The following is a 24,100-nucleotide window of genomic DNA, read 5'->3' on the forward strand; positions in this document are numbered from 1 at the left end:
TAAGTCTGAGGATCTCATTCTGGACATGTTGACATCATTTACTTAGTGATCACTGCTTGATAAGAAGAAATATGGCTTGTAACTGTTAGTTCCTGCTGGCGTTATCTGGAAGTGGAGGAGCTGTTTAGAAATTACTGATTTGTAAGCTCTATTATCTCTGGCAACATACTTACCGAGGAAAACAGCACTAGAACCAGACATCTGTTATGCTGAAAGCTGTAAGGGAGTCTGAGGGTCATCCCAGGTGCCCTCTACCAAACCTTGCTGCAGTGGTTATTCTTGGCTGGGTGGTAAAGCTAGCGGAAACAAACCTTTGGTATGTAAAATTGTCAAGAAACTGAAGCAAGGGAGTGTTCTCCTTGCCTGATCTCTTGGGTGTTCCTGGGATGTTACAACTTGCTCCTGAGCCTAGCTGTCCCATGCCACTGATTGCCAGTGCAGATTGCTGTGAACAACTGCTGATGACAGGTGTGGCCAGGATGGTGAAACCCTGGGGACCTCGCTGTGGTTCACATGAGGTTACACCTGGTGTAACCTGAGTCCTGGCCTGGGAGGCAGGACAGGCTCCTGCTCCAGGTCACCTTAGCACTCCCTGCTCCCTTGTCCAGCTCTCCTCATCCTGATCCTGCCTGCAAACAGCACGGCCTCCAGAGCAGTTCTTCCCAGGAGTTCCTGACTGCAAGGAAGGAAGGCCACCAGCAGCACATGGTCTGACACACAGGCCTAAATCAGCATCCCTTTCCTCTAAGCTGTGTAAAAACTAGTTTCCATTGGCATCATGTTCACAAGAAGATGGGGGTTTGTTTCAAAAGTTGTCTGCTCTCTCTGTAACACTTTGTTCAGTGTCTTACTTGCAGCCAACAGCTATCGTGTTTAAAAAAAAATTCTAATTAAAATCCTTCTGGATGTAACTTTCAGTTTTGGATTTAACCATCTTTATCATTCATGTTATCTCCATTCAGAGGAAGAAAAAATAGCATAGCTCCACTTTTACTGAGTTAGAGAAGGATTTTTCTTTCAGAACTTTGGAAAAAAGTATGTATTTAAGTAGCTTTTGCTAGTTTTGTTGGCAATTTGCTGTTACTTCTGCAGATGAAGGTGCATTTTTGTTGTTACCAGTATTTTCCTGAACCTCTGCTTTTTCAAATGCCATTGTTTCTTTTAATGTATAAGGCTTTCTCTAATGTTTGGAAGTACAAGCTGTGAAGGGATGCTTGTCTCCAGCTCCTTTATACAGATAGTATAAATGTGTGATTACTCGTGGATGTGCAAAAAAACCCCTACCCAAACCAAACGAGATATCAAACAAACAAAAAACCAACCCAGCCTTGGAGGTGGACGCTTAATACTTAATCTGGGTAATTTCCATTTCAGACTGTTAACAATTGTACCTGCCTGGAGTTTTCTCCTTGCCTCAATTTAAGCAATTTACAATCCACTGCTGGTATCTGGAATTCTGTGAAATACTGTTACCAAAATAAGTACTGAACATGTTACTCTGCTCCCAAGGTTTTATCTTCCTCTAAATTCTAATTTTCTCTAGCTTTTTATTGCTTGAGCTATCCCCCTTGGTTACTGCCCAATGCTGGTTAAGTTCCTGTTGTTCTCTTTCTAGTGTACTGTGTCTGGGACCATAAATTAAGCTTTTCTTCAGACAGAACAAATGCTGTAAAATTCACAGATTGGCAAACTGCTGTTTGGATTAGGCAAGGTTCATGACTTTTAGTGTTTGGGTTGCCACCATAAACTCTTCTCCAACTCTGGTATTGAGGCTTGAGGTTTTGGCATTATCAACTGAAATAACAGAATCAATTAGCCCCTGACTGTGCTTTTCTAGAGTTCTTCCAGACTTCTCTAGCATAGGTTATTTTCTAATTTTGAAAGTATTGAAGGGCATGGTCTGTTCTCTGTTATTTCTAAGGCTGTTTGAGTGAGTGACTGGTTTTGGGGAGGATTATTGTGTGAATGTGCCAGTGTTTTCCATGCTAAGCTTCAAATGCACTACAGTGCCAGCTCTCTGCAGCCTAGAGAAACAAATGCAGGCTGCTCTGGACCGGAGTTGCTGCTTTTGGGACAGGACTTTTGCTGACCCCATCATACAGTGATGCCAAGCAGACAAAAACACCCGATATAATCAGTGCATTTTGGCTTGGCTTGGTAAGTTATCAAATTCTGGGTGTGCTGACACTGTGAGTACTTTGAAAATTACTGAAGAGTCCTCAGAGTGATTTGCAATTGCTTATGCTTATTCAGAGGCTTTCAGAATGACGTTGCTCAGTAGAACAGACACATCCGTCTAGGCATCTGTTTGTGTGAGATGCAGGATGAGGATTTTTTTCTCTTTATTGATTATGATAGATTGATCTAGCTAAATTAGGCCGTAAGAAGTTGAATTATGTAAATATTATCCTACAGGGGAAGTATCTGTATCTGGAACTTCTGTTGGGTATTTCTGTTTCACATTTATCTCTTTCTTTTATCTGTCTCTTGGACTGCTGCACTTACCTTATATCTCTCTGGCCATACACTGGCCACTGGTTTCTTCTTCTTCCTCCTGTTTTTCCTTCATAAAACTGAGGTTTAGGTGAGTCATCATAGCATAACTGGAAAATCTCTGTTGGAAGAAAGTGAACAATATTTAGAAAAAAAATTCTGTAAAAGTTGTTAGCATCTGAAGACCCCAGTTGGTAAATGGAGAGACTGTTCAGTTTTGATCAGCTTAGCCAAAAAGTGAACTTTACAGCATGCACTGGGCTGGAGAGGAAGATTTTGGTAAAATGGAAAAAACCCTAGAACTTCCCAGCTAAGAGTGCAAACAAATACGTGGGGGAGACCTGCATAAAAGAACTGTCTTCGTATTTGTCTATACTAGGACAAGGGGACAAGTAGCTTCTCAAGAAAATACTAAAGCTGGTAGAAGGACGTACAGCAAATAATAATGCCTAAATGAATGTCAGTATTAAGGAGAAAATAGACTTACTGCTTTTACTATTTTACTATACTGCTTTACTTAACAGCTCATTGTCAAGATTGAACCCTAAAATAACTGTATGTATTTAAATTGGAAAGCAACAACTCACTTTGGACAACAAAATCTAGCATTTAATTTACTGTAAGTAGTATTACCTCTGTTTGAAAATTTCCTGTAAATACAACAACCACAGGAATACTGTTAGTCTCCTACTTTAGAGAAACGATCGCAACAGGCACCCCCTGCTGTTTTCCTATGGTGGCAGTTCAAACCACAATGGGAATGATGGGGATTTTGATGTTAATTTTTGGGCAATGTTTCTTATAGCAGTGAAAAACAACAACTTTGCTCCTTTGAAAACTGTATAAGTGGATAAAACTTGGTTCATTACTCTGTATGAAGAATGTTAAAGAAAATGTCTTAATTAGAAGTTTTTTTAGAACTCCCGAACGATTTAATACATCGAATTATTATTTTCATACACACCGTTTATATTAACTTGTGCTAGTTTTCCTTGTGATCCATTCCAATCAGTAACTAAAAATTGTTGTGTTTCAAACAAACAAACAAACAATGTGAGTTGCTTCTCATTGTTACAATTCCATGCTACAGAATATAAAACAATATTCTTGACATTTTATGAGGTATTATAAACTATTCTGAATTAATGTGACATGCACTGTTAGGCTTTTATTCTGACCATCACAGGCGTCTCAGAATCTTTTTTTAATCATTGATTGTAGAATAAACTCTCTTCAAGGGAGTCTTCTGGTCATTAGTATGAACTAAGGCTTTTCTTGGGAACTAGTGACCTACATCAGGCACAAACAACCTGTGATGTGCTTGGCTGATTAAACATGTTTCTCTTTCTGTATGAAGTGATGAAAATTTTTATTCTTAATAATGTGCTTCATAATTCCATGGTTTAGGCTCTCAGCTGGACCTCATGGATTTTTATCTGGATTGTTTGTGGATGGCTTGCAAAAAGGAAAAGATGCTGTATTTGTACAGTGGCAGGTTTATTAGAAATCCCAGCTTTCCTTTGTTCATCAGTTTCCCAAAGACCTTGGGCTCCAAGCCTTGGTTTGTGTTCATCCTAGGGAATAGTTGGAATGCCAGAGGGACTAAACTCCTGATGCCCATGGGCTCTAGTGAGGGAGGGCTGAGGCTGAGGCTGCCTTTACGTTGTGTCCGAGTAACAGCACGGTCAGGCCAGGGCAGTTCCAAAAACAATTCATCAGTTGCCAGCCATTAGTTCCTATCCTCTGCATTCAAGGGAATGATCAGACTGAAAAATAATCAGTGCTTTTCTAAGTAATTGTTATATCCTCCACTCTGTTTAGAACTAAGAGGTTTATTTTTTCCTGTGTGGAGCTCAAGTGCTGATTTCACAGTGTTGTGGAGAGGCATTAGTCTGTGGTCAACCACCTGGACCTTTTTTCCTTTTTAAGCCCAATGTTTAGGTGTTAAGTGTTTTTCCTTTCCAAGCAGTAAGTTGGTAACTTGCTCCAGCTGGTTGGAATCCTAAATGTTCACTGAACAAAATGCTAGAGGAGAGAGAAAGCATTTCAAGTGGTCCTGAGTGACATTCCTGGTGATGGGATGTTTCTGGAGGGTATCTGCAAGCCCTCCATGCTGAGCTCCCTGGATCTTCCTGGCCAATGGCACCTGAAGCACTTGGTCATGTTACAGGGACAGCTGCACAGCTTTGCCTGTTTTGTCCCAAACTGTCTCAGTGATTATTATTTCCCCCTGTTCCTATTGATGTGGTTTGAGCCCCATGAACAGAGGGAGGAGATGCTGAACCCAAGCCAGCCGTGCCTGGGGTGGCAGGTGGCTTCTGGTGAAAGCATGGAAGGGGACCTTAGCTGTCATCACCACCTCAGGCTTTGGAACAATTTCCCTTTTCATTTTTCCTAAGGTTGATGGAACCAAAATATGTGAAGTTGCTCTTAAAGTGAATCACAGTTTCTTGCTGCTACTGCTGTCTTCTCCCCTGGATTAGATCTGAATGAGCCAAGTAGCCCTGTTTCTTGTGCTCTATTTTGCAGGTTTTCTCAAATACATTCTTGAATTACTTTTCAAACGTGACAGAATTTGACTTTTTAAAAGTCAATTCTATTTCACTGCCAGTTTTCCATTAGCAGGTCTTTAAACTATGAAAAGGAACTGGGAATATTTTGCTCTGCTTATCTTAACATTTCAGGGAACATCCTGAGACCCTCAATGGACCTGACTGAGGAAGCTTTTGGTAAACAAAAGCATCACATTCTAATGTAAGATGGTCTCTAACAGACTGTAAATAAAATACTGTTTCTAATTGCACAATTAAATTTTACTTCCCCCCTCCTCCCCTCCTTTGGAATTAGTGTGTGACATTGGTTATGTTATAGACAGCTTGAAATATCAAAGCCTTGTTTTGTAATCCAGCTTTGGTTCTCCTGCTCCAGATGGATTCCAGTTGTATGATACTGGCTAACTTGTATTGTTTTAGCTTTATAAAACCAAATTCTTCTGCAAAGAATGTTTTTAAAGTAATTGAACCTGGTGTTTGGCATTACAGATATTAGCCTCACCTTGACTGCCTAGGAAAAAAATCATCATATGAAGGATACTGCTTTAAGTGAAGTGCTTCACTCAGAAAAGCATATTTTTAAATATCTTTGAAAATTGCAGGATACCAGTGCCTGTTTAAATTTTTTGTTGTTTCCAGTTGGGAAGATCACTTTTAAATAAATCAAAGAATTAGGATTAGAACCAAAATATGTTTGTTTTAAATGTATTGGTAAGGAAATTCAAAACTGAGGGAAGAAATACAGGCTGTATTCCTGAGAAGGCTGGGATTATCTTGTATGGTGGTGTTATAAAACTTCTGTCCTGTGGGAAGAAATCCCCACCTCTCCCCAAGCAAAGAAAAGATTGAATAAATCTTTAATTTTAAAATGTGGAACAGCTGTCTTCTTCATCTGTATTGTAAATAAGGAATACATACTTGCAAAGCCACTTAAAAAATACAAGGTAGAGATTTAAAATCCAGTAAGATTAAAAACTATAATATATAAATTAGTTTATATCCCTTCCACCTTCTTGCTTCAAGGTCATCCTATAGCATGTTGTCTACCAGGTGGTAGGACATGGCTGCCAGTGTGAGCTAGCCAAATTTTGCACTAGGGATTTCCATCCCAGACAAAAATCCAGGCTGATTCTGCATAAAAACTGCCCCAGGAAAGTTGGAAAGCATATTTTAAAAGCTTAAAGGCTTTGGGGGAAGAGGCTGTGCAAGCAGTAGGATCTGGGTTCTGGAAGTCAATGCAATTGCTTGGGGTTTCCTTTATTATTAGCAGGAGAAAGTCAATCTGGGCATGTTATTTTTATTATCAGCTGCAGCAAAAATGAGTCAGTCACACAGGGCACACCAGTCCCTGCTTATCTTGCCTCTTTGTTCTGATGGGGGAATGCTGAGCTCACGAATATTCACACAATTCAAACTGACCATCATGAGCATGCAGAATCACCCTGTGTTTGGACTGTTTTCTCTTCTACTGTAAGTGCATAGAAATATATAGTCTGTATTCACTCTCAGGGCTGCAACTTCAGCACTTGTAAAAATTGTCTTTAAAGACTGCAGGAATTACTGCTTAACAGAGGAAGCAGTTTTTGGTAGGTTTTTTTTCACTGAAATGATAGGGATAGTTTCATAAAAATTATATTTCTAGGTGAAATGTTGGATATTGTGCTAACAAGCTACTGAAGCTTCCTAAATCTGCTGCCTTATTTAAAAAAAAAAAAAAAGCAAACAGCTAAATGCAAGCTTTCAAAACAAAACCACAATTTTCCTTTGTAAAATCAATTTAATTTTCTGTATTTATTCAACTCAAGCCATATTACTGTATCCCACAGCCGTAGGGAGGAGAGGAGAGAAGATCCAGCAGGCAGAAATTGTGCAGCAAGATTGATTCATTTAATTATTTTACAAACTCTTTTATAGACTTTTTTTCTTCATCGTCTAATTGGTCAAAGGATCAGCCACCCCCCTGGGGTGATTGGCTAAAATCCTAAACATCCATTGTCAAAATACTTTTCTACTGTACCATAAACAAGGCTTTGCAAGGTCGCAGGTGTTCATAGTTTATAGAACTCTGCTATTATCTTCGTGAGAGAGAAAAGTATCTCACGGGCTTAGAAAGAAGCAGGAAAATTTCTTGCTAACGGCATTTTTGTATCCACAATTTCCCCTTTTTGTTTTATAAGATAACAATTCTACTATTAATCCTAAATAGAAATTTACATCAGTTATTAATTTTAAATATGTCCTTAAGGCTTTAGCTATCTGACTCCATAACAAGAAATTTAAAGTTCAGTCTCTGCTTGTGGAAGGACCATCCGCCTTATGGTTGACATCCTGGTCATCATCAGAAGAGTCATTAGGCTGATGATCTACATTCTGGTCGCCATTTAGATGGTTGGCGTTCCGGTCATCATTTGGAGGTTGCCTGTTCTGCCTCTGGTGCCGTAGGGCAGGGCGAACACATTTTGAAGGTAGCCTCCGTACCCCAGTATCTGTGGAAACGCAAGTATACCCATGACCCCAAACGATAAGCTCATGAGGGCCTTCCCACTGGTTAGTGAGTAAATTCTGTACCCAGACTTTTGCTCGGGGCAGTTGTGTCTCGCCTGAAGACTGCAATGAGAGAAAATGATTCAGAATAACAGGATTATTTGAATTTTGTGGTACTGTAAGGTGATTAATTGTATACAAAGCTTTTTCTAGTCAACTCTGTGGGGTTTCTCCATGCATTCCCCCTTTTTATTTTTCCAAAACATGCTTCAAAGTACCATGAGCACGCTCGACAATGGCTTGGCCAGTAGGAGAATGTGGGATACCAAAGGTATGGTCTACACCCCGTAGGTGCAAGAACTGCCGTGTCTTCTCTGAGGCGTAGGCAGGACCATTATCAGTCTTCACAGCAGCCAGCACGCCCAGGACCGAGAAAGCCAATTTCCAATGGGCAATGACATCACGGCCCTTCTCTCCAGTGTGAGCAGTAGCCCACATAGCTGAGGAGAAAGTGTCAATAGACATGTGCACATATTTCAGCCGACCAAATTCAGGGATGTGCGTTACATCCGTTTGCCAAAGCTGCAAGGCTTTTAGCCCTCGGGGTTTACCCCCGGTGGCAAAGGTGCAGCAAGTCCGTGACAGTCAGCACAAGCACTGACAATGTCATGTGCTTCAGTTGGCGTTAAATGAAACTGCTTCTGCAGGGTATGTGCACTTTGATGGAAGAAACCGTGCGATGCCTTGGCTTGTGCAATTTTGTTCGGCTGAGGCCCTACCCACGCAGGGTTGGCCAGCCTGTCAGCCCTGGCATTGCCTTCTCTAGGGTGGCTGAGTAGGCCTGTGCCACCCTCTGGGGGAGCCACTGCATCAGAGAGCAATTCCTCCTCCTTGCACCCCAGTAGAAGTTTCCCGACTGTTGGCATGAGTCAGAGATCTACAATAGTCTGAGCAATGCTCTGGTCTGCCACACCTCTTGCACTGGGGGTGTAGCCACCACGACCACCGCTTCTGTCACTGGTCTCAGCTTCTCTGGTGGCTGGAGCGCCGGCGCTGTGCCGGCAGATAACGCTGGGACCGGCGCCACCGCCGCTGCGGGTTCCAGGTTTGGAGCTGCTGGTCGCGCCACTTCCATGTTCACCGTATCTCTCACAGGGGCGCAGGCGGCGCGGAAGGCGCAGGCGCGGCGCACCCTGCACAGAGGGGCACCTCTGGCCACTGCAACAGCTGCTTTTGCAAGCTGAGCAGCTCCTCCAGCTGCCGTGAGATGTTCAGCAGCTCTGTCAGCAAAGGCAGATGCTGTATTAGAAGGTCGATTGCTTGGTTCTGCTTTTCCACAGCACTGTCTGTCGCTGCGGAGGGTGATGAGCTGCATCCGGGCATTCTCAGCATGGCAGGTGCATGTGCAGCCGGGCTAGGAGCCACCATGGGCATCTAAGATGCCAGCCCGCTGAACCGCAGCCCTGAAAAACCGGTGGCTGCCACTGAGTCAAATGGCAAGGCGGGCTGCACGCCCTCCCCGCTGCCCCGACACCCCCACCAGTTTCTCTGCCAGTGCAGAGTCCTTGGGAGGCATGGAGTCCTGCGACTGCGCAGGGTGACCCTGTACAGGCTCTGGGACATGCTCTGCCCATGGAGCTGGAGTGGATTTTTTGGATCTCTCTCCTTCACATTCCACTGAGGCAGTCGAGCCAGCTTTACTGCTACAGTCAAGGTCTATCAGCAGAGAAAACAACGACTGCCAAGTGCTTAATAATTCTAGCACTGCCGAATCCCCATATGGGAGCTCATGTATAGCACAGCCTAGTTCCTGCCACAGCCCAAAATCCAGGGCAGTGTCTGGGTTCCAGGAGACACCATGTAGGGCAGCCCAGTCTAATAACTCACAAAGTGAGTCCTCAGCGATGGAGGCGTTCATTGAAGTGGTAACACCTTTCCAGACTGATAGCAGAGCGTTGGGTTTTAAACTGCTGTTTGCCATTCTCTCAGTCCCATCAGACATCCCGGTCTGGGGTGGGGGGAAGGTAACAGCGTACCTCTAGAAAAATTTGGCTTGGCTCGCAGCGTGCAGGACACATTGCAGCGTGCAGATCACGTCGGGGTGCACCAAATATTACTGTATCCCACAATTGTAGGGAGGAGAGAAGATCCAGCAGGCAGAAATTGTGCAGCAAGATTGATTCATTTAATTATTTTACAAACTCTTTTACAGACTTTTTTTCTTCATCGTCTAATTGGTCAAAGGATCAGCCACCCCCCTGGGGTGATTGGCTATAATCCTAAAACATCCATTGTCAAAATATTTTTCTACTGTACCATAAACAAGGCTTTGCAAGGTCGCAGGTGTTCGTGGTTTATAGAACTCTGCTATTATCTTCGTGAGAGAGAAAAGTGTCTCACGGCTTAGAAAGAAGCAGGAAAATTTCTTGCTAACAGCATTTTTGTATCCACAAAGCCAGATGTGTTTCCACAACAGAAATGGTTTGGTATTGCATTAGGTGCATGTGTAATGTTGCCCAGTCATGTTCTGTTCCCGCAAGTGCAACTTGGGAGGATGCATTTCTTCTCCAAATGGTTATCTCCTAAAGCAGAGGAGCTCAGGACTGCCTGGGAGTGCCTGTAGCTATCCTGGGCAGGAGCAGGAGGTATTTTGGGATTCCCTGTTACACATCAGCAATGGATATTGCATAGATGTTATACATGTATATTTATACAGATGTATAAATATACATCATGTATATATATACACATATAACTGATGGTTGTGTAGTGGATGTGTGTTGTGGCTGTAACTAACATTAAGGATGCTTGCCCTCAAAATCCCTGGTATGTCCAAATCCTTCTGAGTGCTTTGGCAACAGCTGTTGATGCAATATGCAAAGCCCCTTGCCTACAGTTAGTAAATGTGATTACTGTGAGTCCTCTGAGGCTTGAAGTTCTTTTATATTGTCTTTTGTTGAAATCACAGGAAAGTTAAGCTCCTAATTCAGATCCGTAAGTGCCATGGTATATATAAATGCCTAGCAAAATTGAAGAAAGCTGTAGCCAGCGATACTGGGATGCAGCTACTTACTCCAGGAGAAAACTGAAAATAATCTAAATCAAATTTTCAGAAAAAAAAGAGGTAATAATATACACAGAGGCTGAGATTTTTGCTACTAATATAATACCTTGTATGAAACTGTGAAGTATACCTTCTGTATACTGTAGAGTAATATTCTGTATATTCTGTAGAGTAATATATCCTACTAGGATGGGGGGTAGCACAACACACCGAATGAAGCAGGAAAATTATTAAGCCCTTTAACTCCAGTGCTTTTGATGAAGGATACATGTGTGCAGGGGCAAGTTTCCCCCAGAGAATTAAGAAAGAGCCCAATGAACCCCACTTTTGTGGATATGAAAGGAAGCTAAATAATTTTTGGCAGGCTTTAAATTGTATGGGTCAGGATGGAATCATTACTTGACTGAGACCCATTTGGCAGGAATGCTGCAAGTGGGTGTTTTGGTAAAGATGTCAAGGAGCTGGAGTGATATTGTTCTATATGGATAATAAAGCAGCTGGGCATTCAGTGGAAAGCATAATATTAAATACCATGTGTCCTCATTGCAGAGAAGCAGTTGCACAATCCAGATTACTTTGTTCAGTTACAGCCTTTAGAAATTGTAAGAAATCTGGCATAAATAGACAAAATGGATGATAATCCTCACTGCATGAGGAAATGCAGGACTTCAGGTTTTCAAACTGATCATCATCAGGAAACAACACAGAACCAGTGAAGATGCTGTAACTCCTCTACAACTATTTTGTAAAAAATAAAGAAGCTTAAAATTTTAGTATTTGAACTAACAAAAGTTAGGAATGATTTCAGTTACATCCATTAATTGCTGCAGAGTTTCATGACAGGCTTATTAACAACTTTGCAATAATTGAACAGACAGAAAATCCTTCATCCAAGGATTATGGAAAAGGAGTCATCATTGTATCAGGCAGAGATTAAAATACCATTGTATCAGGCAGAGATTAAAATGAAATAGGGTGTTACTGCAGGATTTTACATGGAACAAATGCAAGAGATTAAACCGGATTGAAAAAAAATTACATCCATGCAGATTAAAAAAAAAAAAAAAGAAAAAAAAGAGAGGGTGTGAAATAGCACTGGGATTAAATTTAACACAAAGGAGAAATGCCTAAACTTTGTAACACTGTGCTACCAGCTGATCAGTAGGGGAGGATGTGAGGAGCTCGAGCCATATGTCTGATGCTCCTCATGTAGAAAGACCCACATGACAGTCCCTAGTCTGAGATAGGCAGGGCATTCATTCTCAGCTTGGCAGGGCATCATTAGTCTGGTTTTGCTCTGGGATTGCAGCAATTCCCTTGAACAGAGAAAAATGTGTTGGCCTTGTAAATGGAATACAGAGTGTTTGTTCCAAGACATGTCCAAACTACCAAAAAACAGGCCGAGATTTGTTCTGGTGTCAAATGAATGCTCAGGGTAGCCATCAGGAGGTTGTAGACTGTTTTCTAATTTCATGGTGCCCAAAGCACCAGGAGACACTTGGACAGTTTGCAATATGACAAAGAACCAAAGCCAAGGTGATCTTCATCGGCCAGTCTGACTTTGCTGGAGATAAGGCCTTAAGGATAACGACCCAGTGCAAGCTGCCATTGCTGGTGCTGCCATGAGCATGTGCACTGGGACCACCAGCTACTGCCACATTTCTCTTCACCAAAAGAGCTGTGGCACCAAGAAAGGGGCTCTTATGGAACTCCAGCCACATGTGCTCAAAGAACGGATGGGAAAGCCACTTGAATAAAAGTACCAGCTCAGGATTTGTGCTCTAACCAAGGGCAATTTTGTATGTAAACGTACTACACCCATTCAACAGACACAGGTTTTCAAAATGAAATGCCTGCCACAAGTCCCTTTATATTTTAGTGAGTGGCAGCTACTCCACAGAGACATGGATGAACACCTTGGGAGGAATCCATATTTTTTTGCATTAGATTGCCTTTCTGATAGCTATAAGGAATAATTCAGACGAGAGACATTTTTTTCAGCACAAGTAGTTAATGTTTGGTTTCAAGGCAGGTATTCCTGTAGATGACAAACACACACAATTCCCATCCAAAGGAAATGAAGTTTTGATAAAAAGCAGAAAAGACCATGTTGCTCCCTCTACTTGCATACTGATCTACTCTTCTTAGTGCTAAAGAAATTAAAACACGAGAAAAAAACAAAAAAAGATTAAATACTATCAGACAGAGAAAGAATTTTTGGTAATAAAAGCTGAATGTTTGATGTTACAAACTGAAACCCAGCAGCTTGTTACCATAGCAAATCATAGCAAATCATAGCAAATATATGACATTACATCAAGTATTCCTTGCTATAAAATATCTAAAGTTCCAAATTTGAAATGTACTATTTCTATTGCATAGCTCTTCCCTATAAAGGCAAAGGTGCCAGTTCCTGAGCATTTCTTTTTATTTTGCTTCTTCAAAATCCAGAAAGCATTCTTGTGGCTGTTGTCGAGGCAGACATAACAGCACACACTTGTCGTAATCCAAAGTCGAGAGAGATCTTTTATTTTCTCTACTGCTATTCTTATACCTCTTGATAATTGCTGTGGCCTATTGAGATTGGCTGCTTAGCAAGCAATGACAAGGCTGTCTAACAAACAATGACCATTCAAGCAGTAAAACAATTAGCTATACAAGCAAAGGTATAGTTGCTACATATTATCCACAAGTTCTTCCTTGTACACTCTTAATGTCCCATAACAAGAAGATCTCATCCTTATGTCCAGAACATCTTCTCTCATTGATATGTTCTTGGCCTTCTCTGTGGGTTTCACTGAAGCTGCAAAATTTCCACTGTAAAATTCTCACGGGTAAATTCTGACTGATTTCATGTCTGATTCTGTGAGGCCCTCAGACCAGCTGTCAGCCTCATCAAATTCTGAAAAGTAAAGTGAAATAATCAATGTTCCGAATATGCTGTATTTAACTAGCTGCAAGGTGATATTTGGGGAAAGGTATGGGATGCTAGCTCTATAAAACTATTTACTGCATTTATTGAACTCCTAAAGAAGCTGTTTAATTAATTGTGTTTAATAGACATATAGTTTAGTATAGGATGAAACAAGAAAGTTAGAGACAAACCTTCTCCTACTGAGCAGTTAGAGTGGGATGATGCAGACCTTTGACAGGAAGGTTAGACGAACAGGGTAAGAGAGAATTTACTCAAGTAAAATTTAACATGCAACTGGTGGGTGATGTGTTCAGTGTTCCTGCAGAGTGTATCTGTATAGAGACTGCCTATTACTAAATATTGCCTATTACTAATTATTACCTATTACAGACTTTTTATAGAGACGAATTGCTTTATGCGTAAAGGAGTATTGAAAAATATCTGGTTGGCAATCATGGAATTGCAGCCTGAATCTTCAGCCTGATGCTAGGATATTTTTACATTAAAACTACCCATGATGTCTTTCCAAGATTATGTGGAGTGTAGATGTAATGTCCTATGAATTTGACAGAAATCAGAAAACAAAGCCACAATATCTGCAAGAGATAATATACACGTTAGAGAATATTTGCCTATGTCTAAATACATGAAAATAGATCCAGTTTATAGGTTTCTGCCCCAGGGTTGGAAAGAGGCAGACTTTCCCTGGAATTCAGTTTGCAAAGTTTTATTTGCCTGATAAAATTTAATCATCTGATAGATCCTGTTGTCTTCAGCTACTTCAAGCATATATGTTGGGCAGCTACTTCATGCTTTGTGAGCCTTGATTGCTCACCGTCATTTATGATGGTGAATGGAAAGAGACAACAATTATCTTTCTTATTTGATTCATAGAAACTGTGAGTGAAGTCTTGGATGTTGCAGCTTCTTCTGCCCATGAGGAAAACTTAGACAGTGATAAGGAAGCAGTAGCCTCAGCAGCTCAAGAGATTTCTGACACAGACTCAAAGAGCCAGGACACTGATGTTGAGGAGTCATGGCAAACTTCAGAAGGTGCAAGAGTCCAGCTGGGTCTGCAATGTTTGTCAAGTGCTGATGGCTGTGTGCACTGAACCAGCTGCAAGAGCATGCAGAACTCAAGTGATGCAGTGCGGCTGCCCATGATGGCTGTGTTTGGCATCACAGTGTTATCAGAAAATCTGATTTTGAAATTATGTGCTATGCAGTAGAAGTAGGTTGCTAAATTCGATTGTGTAGTGTGGTGACTCAGTGCCCTGCTCAGTGCCCTGCTGTAAGTGGCTGCATGTGAACTTCATTAAGAACAAGAAATTCTCCTTGTGCTGCATATAACACATTTTTTCAACACCTGACTTGATTTGAAAGACAGAATTTTCTTAAATTCTATTGGTGTAAAGAAAAATATAGAACATGTGGTATGAATAAAGCTTGCAGTGCTTTGGTGCAACTATAAACAATCTCATATTCCTTTTGAAGTTGAATGATGTAATTAAATGCAAAGAAAAATGTGTGTTAAAATCATCACTGTGGATATTTTCAAAGGAGTTTAGAAGTTTGGCCTCTAAGCTCTTTTAAAATTGGAATTAAAAAGCTAAAAGGAAAAATGTCTGCATACCTAATACGGATTTGTAAATTCTATCCCTTTAGTCCAAGAATCCTTTGGACTAAGGGAAACAACTTACTTGACTATTTGTCATTGAATAAGTAATTTCCATTGTTTCTCATTGGTGTTTTGTCTCCATTTTCAGTTTCTGAGGAGGAGAAGACAACTGAAGAAGTTGCTTAAGATCCCTAAAGGTACACAGTACAGTTGCAGCATGTGGTTTTCTGCTCTTCACCTAAGTTTTTATCTCAGTTAGTGACAATTGGAGCATGTGGTAAGTGCACATGCACTGTTATGGTGAATTTGTATTTCTGCTCTCAAAAAAAAAAAGAACTTCATTGAAGTATTTCTTATTTTTTGGGAATCATTGCCAGCATCTTTTAGAGGCTAGGGAGCAAATCCTATATCAATTGTCATGCTGTGTATTTATTTATAGCTTTATTTTAGTCCCATGCAAACTGGATAAAGATCTGAGAATTGTAGCTTTCTTCCAAGCAAAAAATGTTCTTTGGATATTTGGTTTAAATTATATATGGCTACTGGACTTCTGGATTATTGTTCTATACAATAAAGCAGTAGCCCTCTCGACTGTCTTATTTTAAATAAATATTTTCATTATTAGTCTCTCCGCACTTTCAGTTTGTGCTAATGAAAAATACTGGATATAGTATTCTTTCTATTTTGCTAGTGTCTTTCTCAGTTGGCTTTATTTTTTGATTGTCAGAAAAGTTGCAAGCCTATGCCTCTCAAAGTTTTTATTTTTGATCAAATTAAAAGCCAAATGTACCTGAGGGTACCACATCAGAAAATCAAGTAACCAAGAACACATAAATGCTGTGGTATAGAGAAGGCAATCAAGTTACGAATCTTTTTTTTCCCTTGTAAACATCTGGCATCTAGATTAAGAAATAGATTAATCTCCTACCAGTGTACAGGTCCACTCCTTTCTGTTTAAACTGCTTGGACTCTTTTTGACAAAAAAATTACTTTTTATGAGTATAACAGCACAAGGTTACAAAAGAGCTTCTTATTGAGTTCCAATTTGATCTCGTGCGCAGGGGGAAAAAGATTTATGAAATATTTTACTACTTGGTGCTGTAAGATTACTGGCTGTCATTTGACCAATTTACAAGTCTAGAACCATACTGCATTCCCAGTCAGGAAAGAATTCTTTCTTCCTTTTTATTTTGGTGTTTTGATTGTAAACACTTCGGAGTATGAAGCTTAACTCTGACTTTGCATTAAAACACATTATACTTTTTAAGGAATTCAAGGCAAAGAAAATGAAATTAAAAGAACGTTGGTGTGAGAATCAAATCACTATCTAGTTAACTTTTTTTAAAAAATAGTGGTTATTTAGTGAAGGGATAGAGGAAGTAGTAATGGATTAAATCCTCAGATAAAGCCCTAAGTTGATGCTCAGAGAATGCCTGAGAAGAGATGTTCAGCTGTTCTACTGATTGTGTCTATTGGGCCCAAATTGACACTGCTATGGAACTACTTATATAAGTAATCTCAGCAAAAACAATTGGTTTACCTTGTGCTTAAAGTTAAGCAAGTAACTATTTGTAGAAGTAAGTCCAGCGTGCAGGGAACACTTATGCCTGAGCAATGTGGATGAACATGACAGATTCCTTGAAACTGGGCTTTGGTGATGGCAACAGAGCAAGTTCCCATAAGCCATCCCAGATAAGCATGATTTACACATCAGTGCTGTGTATACTCTGTAATTCACTTAACTGGTAACCTGCAGTCAAATTTACAGTGCGCTTTGAATGATTGCAAAGAAAAAGACCTGCTGAATTTTGTCTGTTGCTAAACATCGTTTATTGTCGCTTCTTCTAAATCAGATTCTTTTTTCTTTTTCCCAGTAAGCAGTGCGGAAGCCTTTGGAAAGTTTAATGCAAATATTTGTGGCAATCAACCAGCTGATTCCTGTGTGAAACCTCATACTCTTCCTTGGAGACATAAAAGAAACTGTACAGTCTGTCCTATCACACACCGGTCATTAGGGTCAGTATTAGTGCTGCAAGAGATGATTTACATTGCCTAGAGAGACGCTTCTGTGACTAACATCTCTGCTGTAGAAAGTAGCATCCAGTCAAGCCACTCAGGATGTTCTAAATACATGTGCTAAGAGAAGCAGTAGACTTAACTAAACCATGCCAGATGAACTCCTTCTGTGTCTTTGTTGTCTTGATACGTACATTGATTTCTTACTTTTGGTCCAAACTGTTGTTGTGCATAGTTACACCTTTGTAACATTCCATGCTAAAATGTAAGCAAAAGGTTTTAAAATCAAGTCAAAATATTATAAAAGTAGCTGTTAGCATTTTTAAATTGGATCACAGGGAAAATAACAACCTGTTTGCTCCTGAGTTTGGATTTCTGATTGTAAGCATAGGACATCTGGCTGTACATGATCTGATTTCCCCCCTGCATAAACATTTCAGATGCTACCATTCCTTGCACAATAACATCCAGGAGTAAACATTTAAGGCTCCTGCTTTGGGAAGAAAACCTGTTTGCAAGTAGTAGCAATAGGTACTTCATAGCATTACAATCAAAATAGCACTGGTCGGTGTTGTCATCATGGATCAAAGTAGTGGCTCCTGCCTTCGGTGGGCTGGGCTCTGCTCCTCCCAAATCTCATTCAGCTTACTGTGGTCTTTCTGTGTTGCTCTGTCTTCACAGTGGCATGTGGTGGTAGTATAGCAACACAAAGTTTTGGTGTAAACCTTCAAACTGGTACAAATCACAAGTGTTTTAGGCCATGGCAAAGCCTGTCTCCAAGCACTTGCAGACAGAGAGCAAAATGCCTGTGAAGGGCTATGCAACAGGTGTTCAAATGCATTCTTAGGGACTAAGAAAGAACTGAATAGCTAAATAATGTTGTTTTCTCTGTATTAGCTTAATAAAAAATACATATATTATGAATAACAGGTTTGTATGCCACTGTGCTCCCAACGCTCCATTGTGCTACATGCACAAGCGTGCATCTAAGACAAAACATTGAGACCCCATTGCAGCCATCACAGAATGGCAATGATTCTAAACCAGGGCTAAATAAGGTATATTATGTACAATTTATATAGAAAGTGTGTTTCATAAGGTGTGTCTGATTCTTCTCTCTTCAAGCAGAAGTTTGGAAAATGTTGAAAGAGAAATTACAGCATTATGACATTCCTACCCATAGCACAAAGTGACACATGCTCCTTCCCCCATCATAAAGCAAATTATAATAGTGTTCCAACAAAAATATAACCTGTTGCTCCTGGACCTACTTAGGAATAACTGGAACAAGGCAGAGTCAAAAGCAGGCTCCTGAGCTTCAAGAAGAAAAACCACAGCCTTCTGTTTAAAGGATAAAGCCTCTGTGATTAAAAGCAATTTTTGTAGCCAAAGCTACTGGAATAAAAATCTTAGACCAATATTTTGTTGGATAAGAGTCTATTTATCTGGTAGATTAAACATGCTGCGATGGATGTATGCACTTAAATGTTCTATTTCTTCATTTTCACTAATTGCTAGTAAAAGAAGTTATTTTAACTGCTTCTAACAGTATGGTTTCTGAAATTGTAGGCTTTTCTGAATGGCTTTTTATCTCTGGAACTGCTCTGGTACATGGCAAAATATTTTAGCCCTCCAGAACAACTGCCTGAAGGACTGAATCACAAACTATGATGAGCTTTCCAAAGTTTTTCATCCTTCCAATTTCAAAAAAATGTGAGAGTCCCAAAATAGCCTGTACATGTGCTTTATGTCAGAGTTCCTCTTTTTTTGCTTTTGTTTCATATAGGTTTTTTTTAATTAAAAAAAAAAAAGAAACTACTCTTGAAAGACAGAGGAATTAGGAATATATTATGAACTCTAGCTGTGATGATATGTAGCACAGTATGGTCTGCTTCAGCACTTGACTCTCTTAGAATAACAACAGAGATATTTTGCAATTCGCAGAGCTCTGGCCATTGTTGATTCAGTCTTGCTAGTATGGAGTCTGAATACCACATAAATTAATATTTTTCTGTCCTTCACTTTCAAAAAAGTGAATTTTTGAGTTGCTATGCAAAGGCTGTGATGAACCATGGAAAATGTTGAAAGATATTGTTGAAATGGATCATTAAGAAGAACAAGGCCACAGCAGAGAACAGACATAATGCAAGACTAAAGGAGATGGGAGGAAAGGTTTGGTCTTGAGAATATACTTCACTGGCCAGAGCAAAGCTTGAGATTCCAGAATTTGTCCAAATGGCACATTGCTCCTTTGCTGTCAGCAACTATCTGTGAAAACAGCTGGCAAGGATTTTCACCTCCCTCTAGAGCCAGTTGTCCCTCTAAGTTCACCTCTCTGAAGGGCAACAGCCTGTTGCTGCTGGCAGCTATTCACAAAGCTGAAAATTCTGGAGACAACGAAGTCCATCTAACAGTTTCAGGTTTACTCTTTGCCTGTATTGATGTAGATATAGAATTTCAATTTTATGTTCGTTTGTTTCTTCAACACATAAGACAATTACTAAAAAACATAATTCAAACTGCAAGCTGGTTCTCAGCACTTGGAAAATCCAAGAGTGAAATACTTTAATCAAGATTTCTTATGTCTGTAACAAGCTTTGATGATGTGATACTACTTTTTAAATCTGTTTTTCTGAAAAAGGAAAAAAACCACAAAAAAACCAAAACAAAGACAAAAACTCAATGTATTCCAACCCAGCCAAGAATGTGCTGTGATTCTTTTCCTCACCTGTTGGCCTCTTTCCCTCAAAAATTTTGAGCCAACTAGCCACCCCAACTTCTGCTTTACTAGGCAGCTGAGAGGAACACAAAGTTCCTACCAGCTGTGTGATAACTGAGATCAGTTATATATAGGTGTAACTACACCTATACACATAGGTGCAACTATGCACAACAACATATATAACAGATAAGTAAATATATGATGCAGCTCTGTGGCACTTTTGTGGCTGCAATCAGCTACTGTAGGTGCTGTTTCCTCCCTGTGGGTGGTTAGGAAAGACTGAGAGGAGAGCTGAGAGGACAGAGGCACATAGAGGGTGAGGGCAGACAAGCAGGGACAGAAGGTATTTTATGTAAAAGGACACAGGAGCTCACTTTGTGTGCTGCCCATGGGGTGGTCCATTTCCATGGAGTGCCATCCCTGTTGTGATACACACAATTCTGCTCTTAGGAAAGGTATTACTTGGTTGTGTGCTTTTCTTTCTTGCCCTCCTCACCTGCTGCAGAAGATGGAAGCTGTGCAGGATGATGGAAGTCAATTCCATTCCCAAGCAACAGGGTTCAGGCATCACCATGGGTAACTGGATTCTCCTGCATTCTGGGCATTACTCTTTTCTTTGGGATGCTGCAAGAGATTTTATCTCCTCCAGCTCTTTTGGAGGGGGAAAAGGGCTAAAACTGTAGGTTTCTATGCTGGAGTTATTCCTGCTACTTGCTTGAACTACAGGTAATTAAACAGGTTGTTGAAATAGCATGATTTGCTTGTGGTTTATTGAAAGAAACCAATTAATTTTTATTTATGCCTCAACATATGTTATAAATCCATTTTCTGACATGGGGTGAAAAATTACTATAGGGGCATGTGGGGAGCCTTAACACCTGCCACATGCAGGAGGCAGCTAGGGCATGCGAGGGGGAAGGAAACTGCCGACATTACAGGCAACCCCTTTAGAAAATGGCAGTAAGCCCTGTCTGTGAGGGGACTTCGCCTGACAGGGCAGAGAAAGCTTCCACCACTGGGCTGCAAGCGACCATCCCCCTGCTGGTGTGGCAGACCCCCGGATGCCAGGGAAAAAATGCCTGGGAAATTGGGCCGTGGGAGGAGTCTTAGCACATAAAAGCAGTGAACTGCAATGGAATTACCCCCCACCATTTTTTTTTGTCTCTTGGAGGACCGAGGGCTCACCTGGAAGTTCAACTCGCTTCCCCCCCCCACCCCGCCTGCTTTTTCTCCCTGCTCTCCTGCTTCTTCTGATGCGCGGGAAAGACTCCACTACTAGAATAAGTAGTAAAGTAGGTATGTTTATTCCAGCGCTGGGACGCATGGGGGATAGTTCCTCCAAAGTCATGCACGCTAACAGCTGCATTCAGCTTGGTATATGTCAGGTTACAAGCTTGAGGATGTGCAGCTGTGCAGATAAGATGTACTGACCAGGAGAAGGGAGGGTGAACTCTGAATTCTTTAATCATAACATAACTAGTAGAAGCTTGCCAATGTAGTCTAATTATGTAGAAGCAGAAATGCGCTTTGATAGGTTTGAGTCAATTAAGAGTTAACAAGCTGGTATACTATATAAGTGCCTCGGGATTGCTAATAAGGGGAGCTTGCTTTTATCAACCATATTGGCTGGTCTGCAATTTCTCCCCCTGCCGCAGTCGCTGGACTTTTCCAACAATTAAGTTTCCCAATACGCCTATACATATTCATTGCCTAGCCCCGCCTAGCTTCCCTTCATATTACAATGAGCCCAAAAGTCATTTACATTCGCGTTGCGCTTGCGCAGTGTTGTCTGGTGGTCGTGGGTAGGGGTCTCTGAGACGAAACAAGAGTCTTCCTCAGATGAAGTAAAGGGTCTTCCTCATCTTGAACTTTTAACCGTTCCTCCCTGCGCATGCTCTTTATGTCCCTGGCCTAAGGCCAAACTTCAAGACTGGTTTGAGTTAGTTTTAGGTTAAAAACAGGATCTTTGGTCAAGATTCCTTCCCTTTATCAATAGTCTCATATCTTCTTATCCTGCTTTGGTAGGCACAATAAGAGTTGGGCAAGCAGTACGCATTGCTTCTAACAAAAAACTTCTTAGTAAATAATTTAACCTCTGCTTCCCCATCCCCCTGATTCAGTCCCCCCTTTTCTAAAGAGTTAGTAAATTCTTTTACTAATACATAAATTCTTTTCCTAATGATTTTTTACAGTAAGCATCCCTTAATGCTCTTCCATGTGCATTTGACAAAGTAGTTAAAACTGATAACCTTTTATAGTACTCTATAGTTCCAAATAAGCAACATAATAGCACAAGGCAGGCACTAACCAAGATTAATAAGACAATTATGGGGTGACATAACATATTTAGGATGCCAGTTGCGGTAGGTGACCACTGAAAAGCACATCCCACCAGTTATGACTTGCATCTTGTTCTATTCTTTGCAAGATTCTGCTTATTTCTTGTGTGTCATGATAGATGGTGACTAAGGTCTTTTTCCTGTTTTCTTCAGATTTCTTCTAAAATCTCAGTTAGGTCCTGATGTTTCGCTAATTGCTTTATTAATGTGAGGTCCATCCCAATAGGTGTGGGTAGCAATTTATGGTATATGGTGTAGTGAGACCTTATCAATTGATGAGACCCAACCAGTGCTAAATACGAAAGGTCACACCCAACAATCTTGGCAAAATTACAAATACAAAAATTAGGGTGATTCCTGGCAGCTACATTTATATTACTGTCATCTATCATCATAAAAGTGCAGATAGTTCTTAAGCACACACAACCTTGACCAATATATACAAGTACAGCTTTTGCTGAAGTGTCTGGATGGATCTCAAAGTGACAAATGCCTTGTTCTGCATCAAGACATATGTCTTTAGCATCAAGTGTATTACTTTCATAGATAAATCCTTGTTGTTCCCGTGTGATGCAAGATTCTAAATTTACTGTTTGCCACTTTTCTCCTACCATCTGAGCCCATACTCTATGTTCAGAGGGGTAAAAAACTGTCCCTTCATAGTTTAATCCCAATGCAACAATAGGATAAATTATATAAACTGTGGCATTACGTATAGTAAGCACAAAGGCAGTAGCTATGTTAGTCATTGGGTCATAGGTGAAATTTACCAAGGTCCACCAGGATTGGAGCTTTCTTTCTAATTTAGTAGCATTATTCCAAACAGCTCCTCAGATGTCAATAGGGAAAACACCTTCATTTTCTTCTCTTATAATTAAGGAAGCTGTTGATTGCATCCATAATTGGGCTCATATGCAGCTAAGGGCTAATGATACATTGTCTTGAGCTACACCAAGTGTGTTTAATATCAGTCTGTGGTCCAGGTCGCTGATTTTTGTGAGGTCTGGGAGTATTTTTGAGACTTGCCACTGGCTGTTTCCTAACACTAATAAGGCGGATTGTAGGGGCTGTTTTAATTTGGTCAGGTCACTTGTTGCCGTGGCCAATTTATTCACCAGTCTCTCTAAATCAATTCCATTTATAAGTCCCAGTCCTGTTCCCAGCATGCCAGTCAGGTCTCTCCGCATTCTGCCTTTGAGGGGGGGGGGTTGCTTCTGCAGCCAGGCTGTCCGCCCTTCAAAGGATGTTTGTATTAAAGCGGAGCAGGCTGGTTGGACCTCAGAAATATTAATTTGCATTAGTAGTTCTACATGCTTAAGAGACCACTCTGGATTAAACAGCAGTAATTGCTGGCCTGTGTTTCTCACTACATAAAGGCCAATCTCATAAATCTTTGGTTCAGGTTTAAGTGATGTGACCTGGGTTTGGATTCGATTGCCAGTGTAGGTTGTAGGCCTAGCTATGGCATTTATCTGGAATTTGAATGAGAGCCCATTACTGTCCTAGGCCCAAAGACAAACCACTTCAACAGTCTGTACTAATGTAAAATTATACCAATGTCTTGGTTTGAAAGACAGGTGTCTGCTAAGGAAGGCAGGAGCCTCCCTTGGAATGGCAGATGCAACCCCCTTTCCCTCCAAGTTATTATAATTTTGAAATTAAGGGGCTTTCAGGCAAAGATACGGGAAATAGGAATAACAGTTCTTTACCATTATATATCTATATGTGTATAACAAGTCAAACAAACAACAATAACTATGGCAGTAACAGCAAACAATCACAAACCCAGTCCCAGCCTTCTCAGCTGTCGGGCCCTTTCCCCTTGGGTGCAGTTCCGCTCGCAGCCGGCAGGGGCGCTGGCGGCTCCCGGTGAGCAGGGCAGGTGTGATGGTTCCCCC

General features: G+C 40.8%; 1 protein-coding gene across 2 annotated transcripts in view; it reads left to right on the forward strand.

The window, feature by feature from the left end:
• LOC125325805 (mitochondria localized glutamic acid rich protein) overlaps positions 1–20,616 on the forward strand; it is a 29,611-nt gene extending 8,995 nt beyond the window's left edge. Inside the window, exons 5-7 of one of the 2 annotated variants that reach the window (XM_048303261.1) lie at positions 14,402–14,560; positions 15,274–15,402; positions 17,000–20,616. In XM_048303261.1, coding sequence (XP_048159218.1) covers positions 14,402–14,560; positions 15,274–15,311 — 197 coding nt within the window. In that variant the 3' untranslated portion in view covers positions 15,312–15,402; positions 17,000–20,616. The remainder of the gene's footprint in view (positions 1–14,401; positions 14,561–15,273; positions 15,403–16,999) is intronic. The other variant, XM_048303260.1, reaches the window with a different exon arrangement.
• The last annotated feature ends 3,484 nt before the right edge of the window (positions 20,617–24,100 follow it).

Source organism: Corvus hawaiiensis, chromosome 5 (assembly GCF_020740725.1).
Source record: "Corvus hawaiiensis isolate bCorHaw1 chromosome 5, bCorHaw1.pri.cur, whole genome shotgun sequence".
Lineage (NCBI taxonomy): Eukaryota > Metazoa > Chordata > Aves > Passeriformes > Corvidae > Corvus > Corvus hawaiiensis.